Source organism: Lactuca serriola, chromosome 7, assembly GCF_051521515.1.
Source record: "Lactuca serriola cultivar US96UC23 chromosome 7, Lser_US96UC23_V15, whole genome shotgun sequence".
Lineage (NCBI taxonomy): Eukaryota > Viridiplantae > Streptophyta > Magnoliopsida > Asterales > Asteraceae > Lactuca > Lactuca serriola.
The window spans coordinates 132416482-132439393 of NC_136414.1; the positions used below are offsets into that span (position 1 = coordinate 132416482).

Below are 22912 nucleotides of genomic sequence, written 5' to 3' on the forward strand. Positions count from 1 at the left end.
TCTTGTTTTGGAATGGAGAATAATGTTTAACATTGCTTGCTATTCGTAGGATTAGTTTGTCTTTTAGACATAGAAAGTTATTATCTTACATAATTGACGTTTTGTTGTTATCTGTTAGCATTTCATCATCTTAACCCTAATCAAACTATGATTAGTTTCGAAAATTGTTAACTCAACTGGAAACCACGCTGATAAATAATGACGGTTGATTTGTAAAAATGTTTCAAAACATGGCACAAAGTTGAATGGTTTTTTTGTAATTTGTCTCAAAACATAAAACAAAATAGAAGAAAGCAAAACAAAAAGATATTTATTTCCAAGCATCAAAAAAGATAGCAACCAATATATGCCTAATAAGCATCATAATTTGTAAAAAAAAATACAAATCCACCCCTCATCGTCCAAAACAACTCTCAAAAAAAATAAAAAATAAACAAAACCACCGAATAACCAAGGGTATTTCCGTCATATCAAATATCTATCTACAATAAATGAGTTCTACAGAATGTACCGTAACAAGAATGCATGAATGAATCATAATTCATAAGTTCCAAATTCTTTCAACTATAATCTAGTATCTATAACCAGAAGCGCCAGGTGGCGCTGGCGGCAGTCGGTTGGGCGTGCGGCGGCCGGTGGAGTTTGATCTGGGGGCAGGACCATCATCACCGTTTTGAGACGGGTCACTGTACCTTCGACTATGCCCGTTGGATGATCCATATCGGGAATCAAGACCCGATGGGCTGCCGCCATTGGCCGCAGAATCAAAAGCAGATCTCCAATCACCACCACCACCTGATGATGCTCCACTACTTCTTGGACTTTCTGTTCATTTCTCATATCATAAAAATCATTAAACACCCAAAACAGCAATAATGTATGAAAAAATAATAAAAATAAATATATATGAAAGTAGGTTGGTATTACCTGCAGGGCTACCATTGGAGATGGTTGAGGCTGCAGCTGCTCGGTTATCATGAATGCTGAGTTGTCTGGTGAGTTTGGAGAGCAAGGTGGATTGCATCTGTACTTTCTCCCTTTTCCGCTTTACATTCCCATCTTCTTGAAGCAGCTCCTCGATCCGAGCTGTACTCTGGGAGCTTTTCCACCAAACAAATACAAAAGGGCAATTCTGTCATTTCTCGTTTCAAACCAAACGCAAATATATACATATAGGAACCGAACCGAATACTGACCTTACAGAACTATACAGCTTATTCAGCATGTCTTCTTTAGCCTTCTCCACTTGACATAGAACAACAGCCTGCATAACGAATTTAAAAAAAAAAATAATAATAAGAAGATGAAGATGAAGAGAGACAGTTAGTTAGTTAAACAGAGACCTTTGGGACATTTGCTGCAAGGCTGTTGAGAACTGCTTCAACATAACCACGCACTTCCTGAGCCATCCAACGAAGTTCTTCCTCTGGATCTGCGGGTTTTCTAGCCATTGTATCCTACAATTTGCAACAAATCAGTTATAAAGACTTGTTAGGTCATCTTTCTTCTTTTTGAGTAACTTACAAGAGAGCCATCTGAATGAGTATGGCGAATGGGAGGACCATCTGGCTTCATAACCACTTCACCACCTTTGATACCCATGATAGCTCTTAATTTGTTTAACCATTCAGCCTTATCTACACCACTCTCAGCCTTCAACAGAACAGCGCTATGAGCTGCACAACCACTTATTATTAAACTTTATGTCTGTATTTCAAATATCATTACACAGTAAGAATGAAAAACAATTACATTACCTTTTAAAACAGTCTTATATGCAACTTTGCTTGTTATTTTGAAGACCAGACTCGGTGGTTTTTCTTCCACCTTTGACTTTTTGTCCTTGGAGCTTTTGGTTGGGGGTTCTTCCTCTTCAACTTCTTCCACAACACATTCCTGATCACACATGGCACATGCATCACTACTGATTTGCTTGTGTATTGTTAATTGTTACCATTTTGCAAATGAAATAAACACTAAATTTCACAAGTACCTCTAAAGTGATGACACCACGGAAATTTCTCTCTTCTTGTTTTTTAGTGTATCCAAGCTGCAAAAAAAAACCATTTCAAAGCAAAGGGACATGAAAACATGTATATTAAAGTTCATGCCATGTCACTAACCTTCCCAGTTTTCTCATTTAAAACAAACCATCTCCTGCTCCACCCGTTAGTTTTTGCACTTTTCTTCAACAAGAATCCTGCATGAAGAGAGAGATATAGATACATTATACATCCTTAAAAGGAAGTAAATAATACAATATAGGCATGAAATAATGATTATATATGTTTAATACAACAAATGACTAGACAAAATAAAAGTCAAGGAAGATGTCAAAGTGTAGACCTGCTGTTATCTCCCCATCAGGTCCTGCAGTCTTTAAAGTGGGCCCCTCTTTTTCATCCTTATCTTGCTTGGTATCTTTCATTGATTTTAAGTTCCCACCTTTTTGGGGACTACTTGCCTAAACAAAGCAAAAACAACAACAATTAAAAAAATAATAATAACAAAAATAAAACTATTAAGTTTATTTCAAGCCTCTCAATGTACCCTATTTAGTAAGGATTGTTCTGCATCAACAGCCTTCTTGGAAGATTTGGTTTTAATCTCTTCTTCTTTTCTCTGTCTATCCATCCTGATTATAAACAAATAAATAAATAAAAAAAGGTAACTTGAGAATTAATGAATCCAAAATTGATCTAATACAATTTTAACAGAAAAATAGAAATAAATCAAAGGACTAAATGCAATAAATAGCAACATACTTTCATTTACTTGTTGAATATAGCATCTAACTTCCATTTTTTTTCTATTAAAGCATTGAACTTTAAATAAAATCTTACAAGGCACTACTATACTTTGAAAAATCTAGAAAATTATAGCATTGTGCTTTCAACTTTTTAATGTTGTAATAGGAAGAAATGAGAGTATGATGCTAAAATAAATAAATTAATGGAAGTACGTTGCTATTTCTTGCATTTAACCTTAAATGAAATTTAGCATACCTTCTTTGGACCAAACGGATGAAATGTTGTGGTGGAACAAACACTCTCTCCATGTCAACAAGTGCAGTCACCATGGTCTTTGCATCATTCTTAAACCCCTCCAGAGCTGTTGTAGCAATTGCCACCACCTAGTCAAAACAATCAGTGCCACGTCAGCATTACCACATTGCTATTTCCTGAAATTTTCATTTAAAAAATAAAGTACTAAAGTACCTCTCTTTTGAATGGTGGATATCTCCCTAGCCCTGGTGTAGCATTAGCTGAAGCTGAAACTATGTCAGCAAGTACACGATGAACCTGTACTCATTACAAATATGATTGAAGAAATGAAATTAAAAGAATAATAATATTAATAAGAGAAAAGGGGGATTAATTAAAAATGAAAAAAAACAAAAGAATGTGTAGTTTTTTTACCTCGTCAACACAGAGACGTGAGGGCTCCTTTGCAAGGTCCAATACGCCTTTTATTAAAGAGCGTAATCCTTTCTCTGGAGATATGAGGTAAGGTTGATAACCATCTGCTTCTAGAACAATCTGATACAAATTCCATTTGTCATTATAGAAAGTATTGAATATAAATTTAAGTGAACCAAAATTTGAGGAAAATATATAATAGATACCCTCTTCACGTTTTTTATATCAAAATGTCTATCAAGAGGAAGCTGTTTGATCCTATTAGGAAAGTTACCCTCAAAACTTGCAACAACTTTCCAACCACTTCCCTGAAAAACAAGCATTCAAGTACGTTAAAATAATAATTATTATTATTATAATATGCATAACTACTTGTTCTTACCTCCCCAGTCATAATATGTTGAAGAAATTTGTCCTCAAATTCACGACAAAGTTCCAAAGCCAAAGCTCTTGTACCTTCAGAACTAGTCACCATTGATTCCCCAAGCCTTACCAATTCATCTTGCACAATTTGTGACTTACCCTGAAGCCTACATGAGTTTTAAAAAACAATATGATTAGAGACCTAACAGATTGCATAAAATATGATTAAAAAAAGAAGAAGAGAAATTACATATCCTCCTACTTTTCTTCCTAATTATCTTCCTACCCATTTGAAATGATGACAAGTGTCCTAAAATATAATTAATTTTATCAAAATATGAAACTTGTCACAATTTCAAATGGGTAGGAAGATAAGTAGGAAGAAAATGCAGGAGGATATTTAATTTATGAAAAAAGAAACTTTTGTTAGTGTGGTATACAAATACAATTATCTATGAAAGGCATAAAAAATCAATGATAAAAGATAAGGATAAACAGCAGAGTATAGTACTGCTCGATTCTTTTTTTACCGTAGTTATAGAGTAAATTTACAATAATGGTCCCTGTGCTATCTGATTTTTACCGTTTTAGTCCAAAACAAAAACATTTTTTAGTTTTGGTTCTTATTTCAAGGTTCCATATCGCTTTTTCTCCCCAAGACTTTCTGATTCTAGTACTCATTTCATAGTTTCATATCAATATTGGTCCTCATTTCAAGGTTCCAGGGACCAAAATCGATATGAAACCTTGAAATAAAGACCAAAATTGAAAAAAAAAAAATTAGATTTTGGACCAAACACGGTGAAAATCAGAAAGCACAGGGACCATTTTGTAATTTACTTTTAATCTGATACATAGCAACACAAATTATATAAAGCCAGTAACAAGTAAATAATCAATGATATACATACCCTGATAAAAGACTTGGAAGCCTGATTTTCATTCTGCTACGAATTTGATGAGCAAGGGTCTCCACAAGAGCTAATCTACCAAGCTTGCTTTGAGGGACACCTGTCAATATAGATTTCAAACTTTCACTTTCAGCCCTCCAAGCAGTTTCTAACGAGTTATCTGACCCCACATTTCCAGATTGAGCTGAAGCAATGGAAACTGATTGCCCAATCAGAGCAACCCATGGGATATCAGCTGAACTCCTTGGTCCTTGACCCAACAGAAGTGCCTGAACAGCAGCAAGAACTTTGGGATCTGAAGTTGCTTGATCGATTTTACTGATCACACCAATGGTTCTTGTTGCTACAGTAAAAAAAAAAATTATAGTTTAATAATTTATATAAGAAGCTGAGAGTAAAACTGAAAAAGTGGATAAGAAGATGAATAGTAAAAGTAATCCCACATTCTCCATCATATTCTTTTGCAATTCTGAGGGCTTTTGCAGAGGCAATTTCTGGTGCCTGGGCAGCAGGTATTATGACCAAGAGAATTGCATCGTTGTGTTGAGCATATTCACTCTGCAAAATAAATAAATAAATAAATAAACAATGTGAAATAAAAACAACAAATTTTGCAGCCACTCACCAAAGAATCGTCAAGATTTCCCTTATCCACTCCAGGCAAATCAATTAATTTCAAAGGAGGAGCTGGAAACAATATGATTAAATTAGCAAACAAAAAGAATAACAAATGAAGCATATAGGAAGGCAGAGGTTGCACATAAAAATGGTATTCAGGAGTTTACTCATCCATTCTGTGTGACTAAATGAGGGTATTTTGGTCTTTTAATAAAAAAGAATGGAAGGAATTAAATTGTATCTCGAAATATGTCAAAAACATAGAATTTTTTTTTTTTAAAAAAATGAAGCAAACAAACAATCAAGCTTAAGTGGTATAAAAGGAATCCGAAGTAGTGTGATGCATTTGCCAATTGCTTGATATTTTTAAGCAAACAGACTCACCTGTACTTGTTTTAAGCTTCAAAAATATTTCATCCCGACTCTTGCTTGACACTTTACTAAGCCTATCCTGTAATGAGTGTCGAAGAGCACCTGTTGGTGGACAAAAAGAGCATACAAATTCAATAATCACATATATAGAACCCTATTACTAAATGTGTGTGGTGTGTGTATGTGTGTGTTGAATTGGCTTAAGCACTTAAGTATGACATGAGGACTCACTTGCAGACACAGGTTGGGATTTACTATCAATCTGCAGTACAATTGATTTGCTGCTTAAGTTACCATCCCTCTTTAATTCAATACATATAGGCGCGCGAGTTGCACCCCCTTCACCAGTTGGCTGCTCAAGTTAATTTGTAAGTTGAAATGACTTGTTTTGTTATCATAATGAATTAGAAAAACATAAAGTGAATATATATGTGTCCAGATTGAAGATGGAAATAAAGAAAAATGAAGGTCTTACCAAAGCAGGATGTCCTATCAAACTGTTCAAAACTGCTGATTTACCTGCACTCTGAACAATTGGTAGCCCATAATTAGAAATTAGCTAACATCCTTTAATTTTACAAAAGGGACATCAAACTAAAGAACTGTCAGATAAGATACAGAACAAATTTGCCCACAAATCCACAATGTGACTGCACTATCAAATTTCTTTGATTCCATATTCTTTTCTAAAGTATGTAAGTGTGCTAGGTTGAGTGCATTCACTTCTTAAAGGAGTATTGTTCTTATTATCATAAAGAATCTAGTCTATCTTAACATACAAAACAGCGTCAAGTAGATGCTAGATGAGATGACCATGTACTTGATTAGATAATAACCTTGTCTACGGAATAATCAGGAGCATCTGATGAATGATTACACATTAACAATTATTTGAGATCCATCTATTGGTAAACCTAAAAAGAGCAAGGGGGAGGCTAGCAAGAAGAGCAGACTGGCTCCATGATTAGCTAAACAGGAGACCCCTGGCAGTTTATGAGTGGATCCTGATCTAGTGGAAAGCATAAGGCAAATCCATACTGTGAGATGTGGCATTAAGCAACAAGTAGATGAGTTTCGAATCATCTATATGCTAAAATTAAATCTGAGCAAAAAGACTTCCCAACTACATTTAGAAAAAGATCCATCAAAAATAGAGATCGCAACAAAACCATATCCAGAGATCCACTGACTTAGTCAATCAACACAAAAAGCAAGTAGTCGGATCAAAAGAGCTCATGTAGGACAAACTTACGGTATTGCCAAGAGCAACAACGTTAAGAAATGTGGAAGGGCGTTTTGAAGAAGACGATGAATTTGCATCAACATCTTCATCGTTAAGCAAAGCCGCAGCCTGCCGCATCGAATCCGCAAGTTGAGCCAATTCTTCAATCGCCTCCATTTTTGTATCTTTCAAGTCGAAAAAGACTTACACGATAACAGATCGAAGCCAAGAAAAATATAGATCGAGTAGTGAATGGAGATGAAACCCCCCCAGACGCCGAATCCAGAGGTACAAAAGAATTTAAAAAGAGTATAAACCCAAGGTTTGTGATGGAAAACAATGATGGATCGAGTGATATTTTTAGGGTTCTACAGTGAGATTTGAAACCTTTTTTGAAATTTAAACTGGCTGTGTGCGTCCAGGCAGGATGATGGAAATGGGCAGGAGAACATAAAGAGGAATCATTTATTTACAAGCGAAATTGAAGACTAGATAGATGAGATGTGATCCGTCACCATTCCCCACAATGGAGCACCGTCAAATTACTAGTTTGTAACAAAGAGTGTAGTAACTAGTTACATAACTTATTTTTAATTTTTAATTCAACAACAAATCTCATATCATAGTAAGTTGGAGCTTTGTTATTACTCAAGAGAGCAAGTTAGATTTAGGGGTCGTTTGATAGTTGCTGACTGGAAAAGGTCTGTCTAGGTAAGAAATTCTGACTCGGTAAAAAATCTTGTTGTTTGATTGTACATCTGACTGAATGTGCTAAGTGATAAAAAATGACCATTTTATCCTGCTGTTATATATAGTGATGGATTAAGTTACTGAATAATTATAAAAACATACATATTGTCATACAAAATGTAAATTACACACAAATAAAAATGTCATACAAAATGTAAATTAAACATAAATCATTTAATATCCAAATAAAAACATAATGAAATTTAAAATAACATAATAATTAAACATAAATCATCAGTATCGGACGTGAGGCGTTGAGTCGACCTCTGAGGGTTTCCATAACTGACGAGCATGCAGTTTTTGCTATTGATGTATTTCGAGGATGTGTGCTGGAGATTTTTGGTGACGAGTTCCCGATAGATCTGGTACCGATAGCGATGGGTGATGTCCGTGTCATCGTGGGCATGGATTGGTTGAGCCATTTTGGAGAAGTGCTCGACTGCGAGCGTCAATTGGTGACTATACGAGACCCTAGTGGAGGAGTGCTTATAGTGTATGGCGAGGGTACTAGATCTGGGTTAGCTTTCTGCTCTGCTGTCAGGGCGAGGCAGAGTTTACAGCAGGGATGTATGGGCTTCTTGGAGTACGTGATGGATACATGGGTTGTTTCAGAGAGGTCGAGCTCTATCTCCGAGGTTCCGATAGTGTGCGAGTTCATGGATGTTTTTCCAGAGGAGTTACCAGGTGTGCGTCCTGAGAGGCAGGTGGAGTTTCGGACTAATTTAGTTCTGGGCGCGACACTTATTGCCAAGACACCTTATCGCCTTACGCCACCAAAGATGCAGGAGTTATCCTCACAACTCCATGAGTTGTTGGGGAAGGGTTTTATCAGACCGAGTAGCTCACCGTGAAGAGCGCCGATCCTTTTTGTCAAGAAAAATGATGGTTCACACTGGATGTGCATTGATTAACGGGAGTTGAACAAGCTAATGGTCAAGAACTGTTATCCACTTCCGACGATCAACGGTTTATTTGATCAGTTGCAGGGGGCATCTTGGTTTTCCAAGATTGATTTGAGATCTGGATATCACCATGTGAGAGTATGCGAGGAGGATATTCAAAAGACGGCCTTTAGAACTCGTTATGGGCATGACGAGTTTGTGGTTATGCCTTTCGGGCTCACCAACGCACCAACAATGTTCATGGATCTCATAAACTGGGTGTGTAGGCTTATGTTGGATCGGTCGGTGATCGTGTTCATCGATGACATCTTGGTGTATTCGAGGTCCAGAGAGCAGAGCAGCATTATGAGCATCTGCGAGAGGTTCTAAGGGTTTTGATGTCGGAGAGGCTTTATGCCAAATTCTCCAAGTGTGATTTCTGGTTACGAGAGGTCCAGTTCTTGGGACACCTCGTTAATCAGAATGGGATATTGGTCGATCCAGCCAAGATTGAGGCAATTATGCGATGGGAGGTGCTGAGATCCCCAGTTCAGGAGTTTTTTGGGATTGGCCGGCTACTATCAGAGATTTATCAATGATTTCTCCAAGATTGCGGTTCCTCTCACTAGATTGACCCGGAAGGGTGTTACTTTTGTTTGGGGGTCTGAGCAACAAACATCATTCAAGACTCTTCGCCAGAGGTTGTGCGAAGCTCCGGTGTTAGCCCTTCCGGAAGGAGTGGAGGACTTCGTAGTTTATTGTGATGCGTCTATTTCAGGGATGGGTGTAGTGTTGATGAAGAGGGGTCACGTGATAGCATATGCGTCGAGGCAGCTAAAGCCTCATGAAACGAGGTATCCCACCCATGATTTGGAGTTGGGGGCAGTGGTGTTCTCCCTCAAGATCTGGCGCCACTACTTGTATGGGGTCCGGTGTACCTTATATACGGACCACAAGAGCCTGAAGTACCTGATGGATTAGCCCAACTTGAATATGAGACAAAGGATATGGTTGGATGTAGTGAAGGACTAAGACTATGAGATCTTATATCACCTAGGCAAGGCTAATGTGGTAACCGATGCCTTGAGTCCCAGAGCCGAGAGCGCTCCCGATCTGGGATGTATGTATGCGGATGACGGTGATGACTCCAGTCTTAGATACCATCAAATAGGCTCAGGTGGAGGATGTGAGACCAGAGAACTGCAATAGAGAGTGTGTAATTGGGCAGGTTTCCAAGTTCGTGACGGACAGTCGTGGGCGTATGACTTTCCATGGGCGGATTTGGGTGTCTTATACAGGTGGAGCTTGTCGTGTATTGACGGAGGAGGCACATGACGCTCGTAGTGGGGCCGTGAAAATGGGGCCACCAATAGTCCCTCTTTAAAAGGATACTCTGATTTCCAGAATAAAGCATAAACAAACCGGTCTTTTCTGGCCGTGAAAATGGGGATGTCATACCTTAAGTCCTCATGTTTGGCCTCTTTACGATCTTCAATTGCCATAAAAATCGTAAATCGACCCTTAAGCCTCTTTGTGGTGTTCTTGAGCTATTAAGAAGAGTTTGGTGCCCATTTTTGCCTTTGTTAAGGAAGTAGAGAAGCTTGAAGTTGCTTGCTTTGTGAGAAGATTTTAGATCCAGAATCATCATCTTTTGTGCAAGCTTTATGAGGTATCAAGTTTTAATATTGTCTTGTAAATGTTTAGGTATCTTCATCGTTTGTTTTGTTATGCTTTTGGTCCCTTTGTAGGTTGATAGAAGAGTTTAGATATTTTAAGGGTTTGTTCTTTTAGATCCGAGCTTATTATGGACTCCTTAAGCATAAAGGTGAAAGCTTTATGGGATTTTTGGTCACATGCATGCATTAAGCCACTTGTTAAGTCTTTTCTAAGCTTAAGAGCTTCATTTAGCCATGCATGAACGTAAAGTTAGCAAATTTACGTGATATTCCAGCTCAAGGAGGTCAGATCTATGTTTTAGGGATATGTATTAAGGGATTAAGGGCTGCAATCGAGTTTTGGCTGCATCGGTGAGTAAGTTGGGCATACTAGTAGGTACGCTTAATGTACAAGCCCTCAAGCGCGTGCATGGTTACGCCCCGTGTACTCAGTCTGGTGGACTTCGCATGTTTGGGCTATCTTTTGGGCTTAGTTGCTTGGGGCATTGTTGAGCCACCTGAATGCAAGTATTTAGATTTTAGACTAGTAAAAATTGTTGGGCCTTAAGGTAAGACCCATGTAGGAATTTGGGCCCAATTTGGGAAATTGGGCCATATGTGGGCCTTGGATGGATAATTGGTTTTGGGCCTTTTAGAATGAAAGTTTGGGCTTTAGTTTTGGACCAAGCCAGGTAAGGGGTAAAATGGTCTTTTTACCCTAAGTATGGTTGAAGGATATTGATTTGACTCAAATTGTTAATTGGGTGTTATTTGATATTGATAGCTCGGGGATTTGTCGGACCATCAGCCAGGGATTATCGATGTGATTCAGTCGTCCGACGTGAGTTTCCTCACCATGTTTAGCGGGTTGAAGGCACCAATGCCGACCCATGATCTGTTATGTTAGAATACTCATTGTTTGTGTGATACTAGTATATGCATGTGCTTGTATGCTTACTGGATGGGGCCTGATGATTATTCTGTATGCTATTACTTGTTATGTAGTATGAATTGTATGTGGCCGGGGCTCGTTATGCGAGTTAGAGCGGGGTCCGTTATACTCATTCGGCGGGGCCCATTATACGAGTTAAGGCGGGGCCCGTTATACTTATTGGGCAGGACCCGTTATGCGAGTCAGGGATGGGCCTGTTATACTCTTTGGGTGGGGTCTGTTATGTGTTATATGATTTGGTATGCGGTATCTTGGGGAACTCACTAAGCTTCGTGTTTACGGTTTTCAGTTTATGTTTCAGGTACTTCCAGTTCTAAAGGGAAGGGACCAGGATGATTGCAGAGCACACACCACCCCGTTCCACTTTTTGTGATTCATTCTGATTGATATGTACACATTTATTTTATTTGGTTTGTACCGATGATGTTTTGGAAATACTGATTTCACTATATTAAAAATGAATTTTTTGGATGTTATCATATATACCATATTTATTTTGCATTTATATAAAATTCCCATATTTCTAAAGTAGACCATTTATTATTTAGTGACACTTTTATAGAAAAAACATCATAAATGGTCCCTGTGTTTTCCCAGATTCTGAAGTTTAGTCCCCGTGGTTTAAAAATCTCATAAATGGTCCCTGTGCTTTCAAAACTTTTGACAGATGGTCCTTATCCCTAACTCCGTTAAGTTTTGTCCGTTAACTGAAGGGCATTTTCGTCATTTCATTACCATAGGGACCATTTATGATGTTTTTCACTTTTTTTTTTAAAAAAAAAAGATTTTTTTTGATGTGACATTAATGATAGTTCTCTCTCTCTCTCTCTCTCTCTCTCTCTCTCTCTCTGTAAAGCAACAACCAACTTCTGTGTTCGTATGCCTCTTTTTTTTCTGATTCAAACACATCAATAAAACTCTCATTGTTCAATTGAAGAACTACCACAAGTCGCTTTTTTTTTTCAAGACCTACAAACCAAACAACAACTTCTTTACAAGGTTGTTAATGACGGTGTTCCAATGAAATTTATCAATAAACTCGAATCAGAAGTCATTAACTTCTTTTCTTCTTCTCTTTCACGCCAAAATTGACCCAATCATAAAATTCTACGCTCTGCATTTTTAAAGAACACCTTGAGAAAGGGGGTTGGCGACATAGATCTGAGAGGGGTGACGTAGATCTGAGAAAGGGTGGCGTATGAAAACCCCATCAACATGAGGATGGAAAGGACTTTTGAGCTTGACATGGTGGCGTTAGGTTTTCACCGTCTCCTTCCACCGACGACATAGTGAGGAAGAGTAAGATGTATAGTTACCTCCGATAAGAATGTAGTTAATCCCCAACGACTGAAATCTTGAATACTCAAATGAAACAAAGAAAAAACAGGGGTATAGGAACCAAAAATTGAAGTCTAAACAAGAGATGGGTTGTTGAATCGAAACTAAAGATGAGACTATTTCATTTCCCTAATTGATTGCTTCTATCAAAGATGGATACGAATGTGTGTATTTGTTTGTGTATTTGACAGGTGCAAATTCGGTTGGTGTTTCAATCTCTGCAGAAATACCTAAATGGGATTTAGGTTTCATTCTTCTTCGTTATCATTTGGTCCATCTGCTTTGACTTAGCCACTAATAATATGGTTCTAATGAGTTTTTCTTTGATTTTAGGTGATAATAAGGTGCAAGATGAGTGTGTTTGTGTTTCTTGGAAGAAGATGACCGATGTGTGTGTGTGTGTGGGAGAGAGAGAGAGATTAAATAATTATATTTAGTTTTTTCTTTTTTTAAAAAAATAACTGAAAAGATCATAAATGGTCCCTGTGGTGTGAAATGACGAAAATGCCCCTCAATTAACGGACAAAAGTTAACGGAGTTAGCAATAAGGACCATCTGTCAAAAGTTTTGAAAGTACAGGGACCATTTATGAGATTTTTAAACCACGGGGACTAACTTCAGAATCTAGAAAAACACAAGGACCGTTTATGATGTTTTTTCCACTTTTATATTTCATTTGATTAAATGAGAAATCGTTTTTACATTTCTTAACCATCTCGCACCAAGTTTAATTTTTGTCTCAAGTTTAATTTAATTTTATTTAATAATTCTAACATACTAAATCTTCAATTTTTAAGATGTTACAATTTTTTCCAACAAACCAAGAAATATATTATGTTTTAAAAATATGGTTTTAATATAATTAAAACATATTTATACATAATATTATGGTTTGAATGTAAAAAATAAACCTTGTATTTATATGAAAAACATGACTTTTAAATAAAAATATATATATTTATACGGTTATAAATGTAAAAAAAATATTTATATGGTTTCAAATTGAACAAAAGATGATGTCCGATTTTGAATAAAAAAAATAGAATACCACGTCATCAAAACAAAAAAAAAATTAAAAAAATAATATAAATTTGGAACAAAAAAATCGAGTGTCAAAATTGAAAACAAAAATAAAAACTTATCCCTTGTTCTTGAGTTTTTTTTAGGAGAGAAAGGGGAGGGTTGTGAGGGAGAGGGGTGTTCTTAAGTTTTTTTTAAGGAAAGAAAGGAAAGGGAGAGGAGATGACTTGAGAGGTGGAAAGAAGAAGGAAAATGGATGTTCAATTTTGGAAGGGTTGAGAAGGAATGGTAAAAAAGAGAGCTTCTATCCTTGTCCTTTTTCTCTGATGCACCTTGAGGCTAAAACCTAATCAAGGACAAAAATGCCATTTGACACTAAAACTCCTCCCCTTTCCTTGCTACTTGAGAACGCAAGTGATACTACTTTTTTCTCCTTTCGAATTTCTTCCTTTCTTTTTCCTTACCTTTCGTTAAAATTAAAACTCAAGAACACAGCGATAGTATCAAAATTGAAAAAAAAAATGAAAATTTAATGTCTATTGTGATATATTTTTTTTTTAATTTTGACACGCCAACATATAATGTCGGCATGTTATGTAATTAAAAACTGATACGTCATCATACTACATCAACAGGCAACCAGGTTGACCGATTAAGTGGTCAGAATTGTAACAAATTCGAAACGTAATGTAATAAAGCAATATTAAAATCAAATTTTCGTATAAACTTAATGATTTTTGTGGTATTTCGAAAACAATTTTCTTTCGTTCTTTTAATTGTAAAACTCAGAAAATAAGATGTAACTGACAATCATTTGCAGACAAAGTTTAAAGCATCATGTGAGAATGTGAGACTTTAGAATTTTCCAAAGTTCTTTAAAAAGTTGAAAAGGATATAAAGAATCTTGTAAGATATTATTAAAAGAAAAATAGATTAGCTTAAAATTTCTTTCAATAGTTTAGCCTAATTGAAATTTCAACATCTCACGCCTGAAGAATTCTACAAACCTTGGTTGGCGTATAAATTAGTGAAACCCTTTCCATTTGTAACCATCATGAAATAATCATTTAATGCAAACATGATTAATTTATCCCGTAAATTATGCGAATGGTCCCTATGGTTTAGGGTAATTTGCACGTTTGGTCCCAACTTATTTTTTTAACTCGGAAGGTCTCTACAGTTTGTTTTTGTTACACGTTTGGTCCCTGTCTTACCTAAAAAGACTATTTTGCCATTGATTTTTTAATTTATTTAAATAAACACATCTCGAACTTCATTCCCTTCACCTTACCTTACCTATCCCATCATTTTTTCCTATTTAAATAATAGTCTTTTTAGCTAAGATAAGGACCAAGCGCATAATAAAAACAAATAGTAGGGACCAAACGCATAACAAAAACAAACAGTAGGGACTTTCCGAGTTAAAAAAATTAGTTAAGGACCAAACACATAAGTTACCCCAAACCATAGGGACCATTCATGTAATTTACTCTAAATATCGTTGAACCAAATTCTACGTCGCTGGGTTTTGCAACCACAAAATCACAAACATTTCCCTTTTGCATGCGCACAAACTTATATATATTTCGTTCATTCTTTCCATTTTCTATTATTAACTTTTACACTTTTACCTCAAAAACATTTGAAACTAAACAGAAAAACAAACCCATGTATGTTGATTGCACTTTCACAATCAAAATATACCCCATCAATCCAATTAGATAACAAATAAATACTATGCATAACCTAAATCACTGTCATTCATCGATTCCTCGCTCACTAAAATGATATCATTTTACCTCGCGATATCTGTATAACTGGTCACGCTGTATTATTGTCTTCTCTATCTCTATCTCTGTATGTCAATGCCGCTTGTCAATCCCCGGGTAGAGTCCCAAAATGTGTTGTGGCATGAAATCATGACGTGTCAAGATACCAACAACCGGTGGCCTCTACAAAAATAAATAAATAAATAAAATGTTAACTACATGTCCCATATCCAAACATCGAGGTGATAATCTTTTGTAGATACTGAAACAGTATAAGAAAATGAGCTTACCCCAGGAGTCTTTGGCACTACACACAAGTGCCTAAGTCCGAGTTCCCTAAAAGCAACCGCAGCTTTTGCCAAAGACATTGTTTCCACGACGGTATACGGTGACGTATTGGTAATCGGATGAAGGTCAACATACATCTCCATCTCTTCCGGTGTAACATCCAAATCTTCCATCTTAGGCCCTTTTCCTAACCCCGCTTTTGCAAAATCAAACGCATGGTATCTTTGTAACGCTTCGGTTCCGGTCAAACGTCTTTGTTTCGTGAACATCTTTCCTTTAAGCAAAACAATCAAATGAGACCTCAAAACAACCCCACACAACTCCGGAGCTTCCAAGAAAGGCGGCTCATCAATCACCGGAAAACCATTATGTGACGTCATCCTTAGCGAATGTACAATATTACTAACTTTTTCAACTCCGGAAAACGTTATCAAAGGTCCGGAAACAACATCACCCGCAACCAAATGTCGCATATATGGTTCCGCATGCGCTTCAAGAAACGGTAGCCCTTTCATTCTTACGATTTGGTCGTAAACGCCTTTATTGAAATTATCCGCAACGGATTTTGAAATGAGAAGAACGAGCATCATTAACGGTAGCATTAAGAGATTGTTTGTGAGTTCGAGCAGTATAACGCATAGGGATACGGTCATTCGCATTGTGCCGCCGAGGAACGAGGCGGCACCGAGGAGGGCGAAGAGGCCGACGTCGAGATTTGAGATGGAAACGAGTAGGGTTCCGACGAGGCGGCCGTAGGATGATCCTGCGAGGATGACCGGAATGAAGAGACCGGAGGGAATCGCGATTCCGTAGGTTATGATTCCGAGGATGTACATGGCGAGGAAGAATATTGCGAGGGTAGAGATACGGAATTCGTTTGCGTTGGTGGAACCGAATAGACTGCGGATGGCGTCATCGTTTGTGTTGAGCAGAAGGGAAGCGAGATCGTTGTAGTGACCGGGTTGACATTGAAAGAATTTGTAGCTACCGGAGCGACCGACTGTAGGGCATTCAACACTTAACCCAACCGGGCATGGGACACAGTTTGTGAACCATGGAAGCCCATAAGCACAACAAGAGGTTAAAAGTGAAATCAAACCCACCAAAAACACCCTAATCATAGGACCTTTCCTGCAAAAATCAACAAAAAAAAAGTTGTTTTCAAAATTATAGAAAATGAGATTATTTTTCATTTTAAAAAAGTAAGAAAGACACACCCATTGATGTAGCTGTAAGTACGCACGACCTTGTCAACAAAATAATTATATAAACTTCCCAAGATTCCTCCGATAACTCCAATTAGTATAACAGCTACAAGATCCACCATGTTGTAATCCGGTATTGTACCATTGATATCAAACATGATGAGACCACCTTCCCCAAACAGTCCACACTTTCCACTTCTACAAAATCCAATAAGAGATCTCAACACCACAGCCACTACAGCGGTTGTAAAAAATGTTCTCCACAAAAGAGCACTCCGCCACCTACAATATATTAAATATTAATCATATGTGTAACAAATTATACAGCCAAACCACATAACTCAATCTCGTCCGTTGGATCAATTTCATTCAAGGCTTAGATCAAGTTATGTGGTTTACTTTTTTAGATGGTAATTTTTTTGTTCGTACCATGAGGCTGCTTCTTCAAGGGCAAAGAGGACCCCACCAACAGGGGCCCGGAAAGCGGCTGCTACACCTGCGGCTGAGCCACAGGTGATTAAATCCCTGCGGTCACGATCATTTTTAAAGTATCTAAGCCATTTCCACGTGAGATGATATTTGCGAGAGCCTCCTTGTCCAAGTAAGTTTGCTATGCAAGCACCTGTGTGTACCATAGGTCCTTCTTTCCCCACAACAAATCCAGCGGCAACACCAAGTATGGATCCAAATATCTATTCCAAAAAAAGGGGCGTAATTTGTAAATTTTCTATTAGGTAGGGATTATTTTTATAATTTTTTAAACACATGGACTATTTCTGTAAAAAAAAAATCTGCACATGGACCTTTTTTGTAAGTTACAAGGATAGCTTTTGTAATTTATTTTCTACATAGGGACCAAACCTGCCAAAATCCAAAAGTGTCAAACACATGGACCATTTTTGTAAATCACATGGACAATTTTTGTAATTTTTTTTCTACACATGGACCAAACCTGCCAACATACAAAATTGTTGTGGCCAACGTCTAATATAAGAATGTTTTGTGGCCTAAGTATGAAATTATTTTGTGGCTAAAATATGAAATAAAAAACTTTTGTAGCTAAAGTCTAAAACCACAAAAGTATACTATTCATAAGGTCATTTGCTTTTAATATATAGTATAATATAATAATATATGTAACAAATCCAAATTGGTAAAGAAATGCAAGTACGATGATATTATAGGTAAAAACAAAGTACATTGCCCATATCAGTAGCGAGGGTAAATTGGTAAAGTATGTTATTATTTCAAGTAAATTGCTCTAAAATTTTGAATTACACACCTTTACGAAGAGTGTACTTGGAGCCAAAATAGAATGAGAATCTATTCCATTAAGATAAGCTTTAACTTCAGGTATACCAGACCCTGCTGCTGCAGGGGCAATATAAGCACATAGAAGTCCAGCAAGAAGAGCAAGAAATAGATTAATTCCAGCAAATACAGCAAATGCCTCATAATATCTGCACTTAGAACAAAGATTCATTCGTTAATGGTTGCTCTTCGGAGGGTATAAATGTCTTTTCACACGAAGCAGAAAATGGTGGTTATTACCTATGTTGGAGCATAAACTTGCTAGTGAGAAGAAACTTGAAACCAGCAATGTTTTCTACTCCAAGGTTATTGAAAAAGGCAACAAGCCCTGTAAGCACTCCTATAAGAAGAGCAAGTGTCCATTTTAGAACAACATACTGAAATATCTCCACCTTCTTCCTTGACCTCCAATCCTGCTTAAAAAGATCGTTTTCAAGAATCCTGCAAAATCAATCAACCAAAATGAATTAAAAGAAGAAAAATTCTATATTGAATGTTTACATAGAAACAAAATTAGCATGAATAGACATCACAAATTCAATGCCCAAAAAATAATCAATCAACAAAAAGTTCCTATAGTAGTTCATTCATAGAATCATAGTAAAGGAGCATGATTGATAGATAGATATGCATTAATAGAAATCAAATAGTCACTGAAATTGACAAAATTTAGCTAAGAATGTGGGAGTTTAACTGTTCATTAACAGTGAAGTACCAGGTATGGAGAGATCTGTCTCAATTGAAAGATACAGTGAGAATATAAGATTAAAAAAAAATCGTTGAGCGACTCGATCAATTCATCAAAATTTCAGTAAACGTACAGAATGAAAAAAACGTATAGTCATTCATTTTCCTCTGAAATTAAATGAAACAGAATATAGAACATTGAAATACGAGATCGAAGATTGAATGAATAGGGATATAAAAATCATTACTCGTAATCTAGAGATTCGATTGGACAAATGTTTGAACCAACAATGGCAATCTGCGATGACGTATTCACCCTGTTCTTCGAAAGAAGCGGTTGTCTGTTCATCCCTCTTTCATCAGAAGCCGATCCGTTTCTCGACATCTTTCCACCTCCTTCGTATTCTATATCAACATTATGATCCATCTCTTTCTCTCTCTAAATATATAATATAGCGAATTGGCGTAAGTTATACGAAATTTTCGATCTTACATCCTCTGATAATCAACAAGTTGTAGCCAAACTAGTTGGAAATGAACAGATTGATCTCATGAAATTTGAAATGAAATAGAATCGTGTTTGGGAGTTCTTCAGTGATACATTTTCTGTTACACACTCAATCTCTTTGACACTTTGATCTTTTAGAAAGTTGATCTTCCATATGTATCTTCCAGAAAAAGCTGACATTTGAATAGTATCTTGAGTAGGAACCACATATATATAAAAGAAATATATAATATTGGAGAAAAAGTAGGGCGAATGTAAAGTGGAACGAGAGGAATAGGGAAAACAAGGAAGTGGTTTTTGATGTGTTTATGGAATTTGATTTTTATTAATATGGTAATGATTTGTTCTAATAAGATTGATTTTTTTAAATAAAGTTAAACAGTGATAATTATCTCGTATTAAATTTTAATATTTTATACAGCTAGTGTTTGTTACAAAGTTTTTGGGAATTATCTAGAAACTTTTATTTTTATGCATATATTTGAAAAAAAATTAAATTAAAGAGAACAATCTTAAATTTTTTACTTTTAAACCAAAAACTCAATAATTAAAAAACTATGTCAAAGTTTTTTAACTTTTTAGATTACGTTTTATGTAATTTAATAAATTTTAGAAGCTTGTAATTATTATTATTATCCTTTCTAATAAATAATTTTTTTTTGCCACATGTCACACTCTCATTCATTTGACAACATGCTATTTTGTGGTTATTTTTAATTAATTTTTTTCCACATGACATTTAATGGTTTTTTTTTTCATTTTATTAATTTTCACATAATCTAATAAATGCAATAAATATCATAATAAATACATATCAATTTCATTAATTGACTTGCTTCTGATTTCAAAATTTTTAATTAAAGTTTCATTAGTTTCTTTATCTAAATTGTTTGTTTAATTAAAAAGAAAAACAAACAAAATAATTTTAATAATTAATATTTTTCAATTTTTTTTTATAAATTTAAACGTCTCAAATATTTAGAATTTCATATTTTTTTCTTTAAAGTGAACTCATATACTCATAAGTTTTACACCTAGTTATGCTATAAAATATAATATTCTACACATAAAAACGTTTCAACTTTCGATTACTACCTGTCAATTTGCAACTAGCAGCTATATTCTCCAAACATAGTATTATATTATAACTATATACATATTTACGTCTGCTTTAATAAAATAACTAGTTTATAACCCGTGGAAACTATGGTTATAAAATTAATTGATTTTTTTAATAAAATATTATAATTATTAATAAGTTATTTTAAATAAGTCATTTTAAATAAATAATTAATTAAGATATATATTAAAGTTTTAAAATTATTATAACTTCAAATTTAACATATAATTAGAAAATATAAATTTGAATTTTAAAATGAATTCCTTAATATATATTTATATGATACATAACATAATATTAATAAAGAGTTATATTAAAATTACATTTGGCAAAATAAGATTAACATTATTTATTTATTAGAATAAGGATATTTGGATAAAGTTAATATTGCTCATGTTCAATTGGACTATAAGCAAATAATTGTTTTATAAAATGAAAATTCTTCGATTTTTTATTTAATTTATTTATTAGTATATGATGTGATAAACATTGTACTTTCTAACTTTAGTGATAAGAAAAGGCATAACTACTTAACTTAGATGCTAGGCCATTTGTAATTTTATATATTAAAATAAATGGAACAACGTTAATAATGTTAATAGTGTGTACACAGTACACTTTATTAAGTAACAGCTAACATAGTCATATGACGGACACGTAGATGCTTTGTGATATTAATATTTGTGAAAAGAGATATTTTGGAGGAGGAGCAAGTTTCACGTTGGGTGGCACGGATGTGATGCGGCAGTCGTTATCCAATTGGTCAATGTAGTCTCGTGATGTACAACAAAAGCACCGTCCCTACCGATATCTCAGATTTTATATTTGTATTTATTAGGCTGCACAGTGTCATATATAATTCGAAGCCTCAATAATATGTGGTTTTTTTTTTAAAATATATTATAGAGTTTGTACATGATTTTAAACTATAATATTGTTATTTTTTCATTTCATATTCATTGACTTACAGTCTCCCAAAGTCGGGATATCAAAGCTGTGAATTTTCTGTTTTTCAACTTTATTTTTATATTTTGTGAAATTTTAAAAGTGAATATCTAATTCGTTTGAAGTCGGATTATCCTGAAGTTTTTTGCACATATAGTTTAGAGTTTATACATTATTTCAGACTATAATTTTGTCATATTTTGTTTTATATTCATTGACTTACAGCCCCCCAAATTCAGGATATTATTGTTGTGAATATTCTGTTTTTCAACTTTATTTTTATATTTTGTGAAACTTTAAAAATGCATATCTAATTCTTTTGAAGTCGGATTATCATGATGTTTTTTGCAACGTGTAGTTTAGAGTTTATACACGATTTTAGACTATAATTTTGTCATTTTTTGCCTAATATTTAATAACTTACAGTCCCCCGAAATTGGGATATCAAAGTTGAAAATTTTCAAAGTTCAACCATTAACTAGTTACCAAAACATTCCGGATTTCCTGAGTTTTCCGATTCTAGACCCACTTTACCTGGTTCCACCCGACCCACTTTAATGTTTTCGGGTTTTCCGGTTCTAGGCCAACTTTACCCGATACCTTACCCGGAACCGAACCGGAACCGATTCCTATATATCGGTCCGATTTCCGATCCTACAAAATCCCATTAACCTGTTCCCGGGTTTTCCGGGTTTGGACCCACTCTCATCCCTAGTTAGAGTTGGAGAGTTAGCATAGAAATAGGAAGTAGGTCTAGGTCAATGCACCGTCGACAACATCTAAGAAGTTCAAAGTTGTTGATATTCGATTAGGAGGATATAGGAGCCACAGTCATTGTGGAAAAGCGTGGGAAGATACACGAGAGTAAATGTCGTTTATCTAGGTGCTTCAAGTGTAGGCATGAGGATCATTACAAACGAGATTGTAAGAAATAGTTGAAGGTGTGTTATCATTGCAACTAATGTGGTCACATCAAGGTTGATTGTCCCAAACTAGCGAGATGGGGGGGGTGTTGGCTCTAACACTTTTCTAGGTTTAGACCCACTCTCATCCCTAGTTGGAGTTGGAGAGCTAGCATAGGAATAGGAAGTAGGTCTAGGTCAATGCACTGTCGACAACATCTAAGAAGTTCAAAGTTGTTGATACTCGATTAGGAGGATATAGGAGCCACAGTCACTGTGGAAAAGTGTGGGAAGATGCACGAGAGTGAATGTCGTGTATCTAGGTGCTTCAAGTGTAGGCAGGAGGATCATTACAAATGAGATTGTAAGCAAAAGTTGAAGGTGTGTTATCATTGCAACTAATGTGGTCACATAAAGGTTGATTGTCCCAGACTAGCGAGATGGGGGGTGTTGGCTCCAACACTTAGGGATAAGCAAAAACTGAACCGAAAACTGAGAAACCGCAAAATAACCAAAAAAACCAAGATTAAACATAAAACTGATGGCGCAGTTTCAAATTTTCAAAAAAGTGCAATTTTTGGTTTGGCATGGTTTTATACAGTATAATCGCACCACAAAACCCGAAATAACTGCATTATTATTTATTTTATATATTGAACTTATATGTTATTTATTT

The 22912-nt window shown here is 35.6% G+C and overlaps 2 protein-coding genes across 2 annotated transcripts; both read right to left on the bottom strand.

Annotated features, from left to right (window-relative positions):
- Positions 1–345: 345 nt before the first annotated feature.
- On the bottom strand, positions 346–7372 carry LOC145061141 (dynamin-2A-like). Its single transcript, XM_079008533.1, has 22 exons — positions 6936–7372; positions 6159–6209; positions 5915–6035; positions 5696–5785; positions 5319–5380; positions 5137–5251; positions 4694–5036; positions 3802–3949; positions 3626–3727; positions 3420–3539; positions 3219–3302; positions 3006–3133; positions 2551–2635; positions 2347–2464; positions 2124–2200; positions 1994–2050; positions 1758–1896; positions 1525–1676; positions 1344–1457; positions 1197–1264; positions 928–1100; positions 346–825 (listed from the first exon to the last, which is right to left on the bottom strand). The coding sequence occupies exons 1-22, from the start codon at positions 7080–7082 to the stop codon at positions 572–574; spliced, it is 2748 nt and encodes a 915-aa protein (XP_078864659.1). The 5' UTR covers positions 7083–7372; the 3' UTR covers positions 346–571.
- Positions 7373–15043: 7671 nt separating this feature from the next.
- LOC145061882 (chloride channel protein CLC-c-like) lies at positions 15044–19463 on the bottom strand. Its single transcript, XM_079009462.1, has 7 exons — positions 19010–19463; positions 18315–18515; positions 18046–18223; positions 17193–17455; positions 16776–17045; positions 15561–16689; positions 15044–15453 (listed from the first exon to the last, which is right to left on the bottom strand). The coding sequence occupies exons 1-7, from the start codon at positions 19186–19188 to the stop codon at positions 15364–15366; spliced, it is 2310 nt and encodes a 769-aa protein (XP_078865588.1). The 5' UTR covers positions 19189–19463; the 3' UTR covers positions 15044–15363.
- Between the last annotated feature and the right edge of the window lie 3449 nt (positions 19464–22912).

Bases quoted from the DNA above. Each gene is read 5' to 3' on its own strand.
- LOC145061141 (XM_079008533.1), bottom strand. From the start codon at position 7,082: ATGGAGGCGATTGAAGAATTGGCTCAACTTGCGGATTCGATGCGGCAG. The intron at 2,465-2,550 runs GTACATTGAGAG...TGCTTTGTTTAG, and splicing joins AACAATCCTTACTAAATAGG to GCAAGTAGTCCCCAAAAAGG. The intron at 2,051-2,123 runs GTTAGTGACATG...TTTTTTTTGCAG, and splicing joins TAAATGAGAAAACTGGGAAG to CTTGGATACACTAAAAAACA.
- LOC145061882 (XM_079009462.1), bottom strand. From the start codon at position 19,188: ATGGATCATAATGTTGATATAGAATACGAAGGAGGTGGAAAGATGTCG. The intron at 18,224-18,314 runs GTAATAACCACC...TTCTAAGTGCAG, and splicing joins AAGTTTATGCTCCAACATAG to ATATTATGAGGCATTTGCTG. The intron at 15,454-15,560 runs GTAAGCTCATTT...TTATTTTTGTAG, and splicing joins TAGTGCCAAAGACTCCTGGG to AGGCCACCGGTTGTTGGTAT.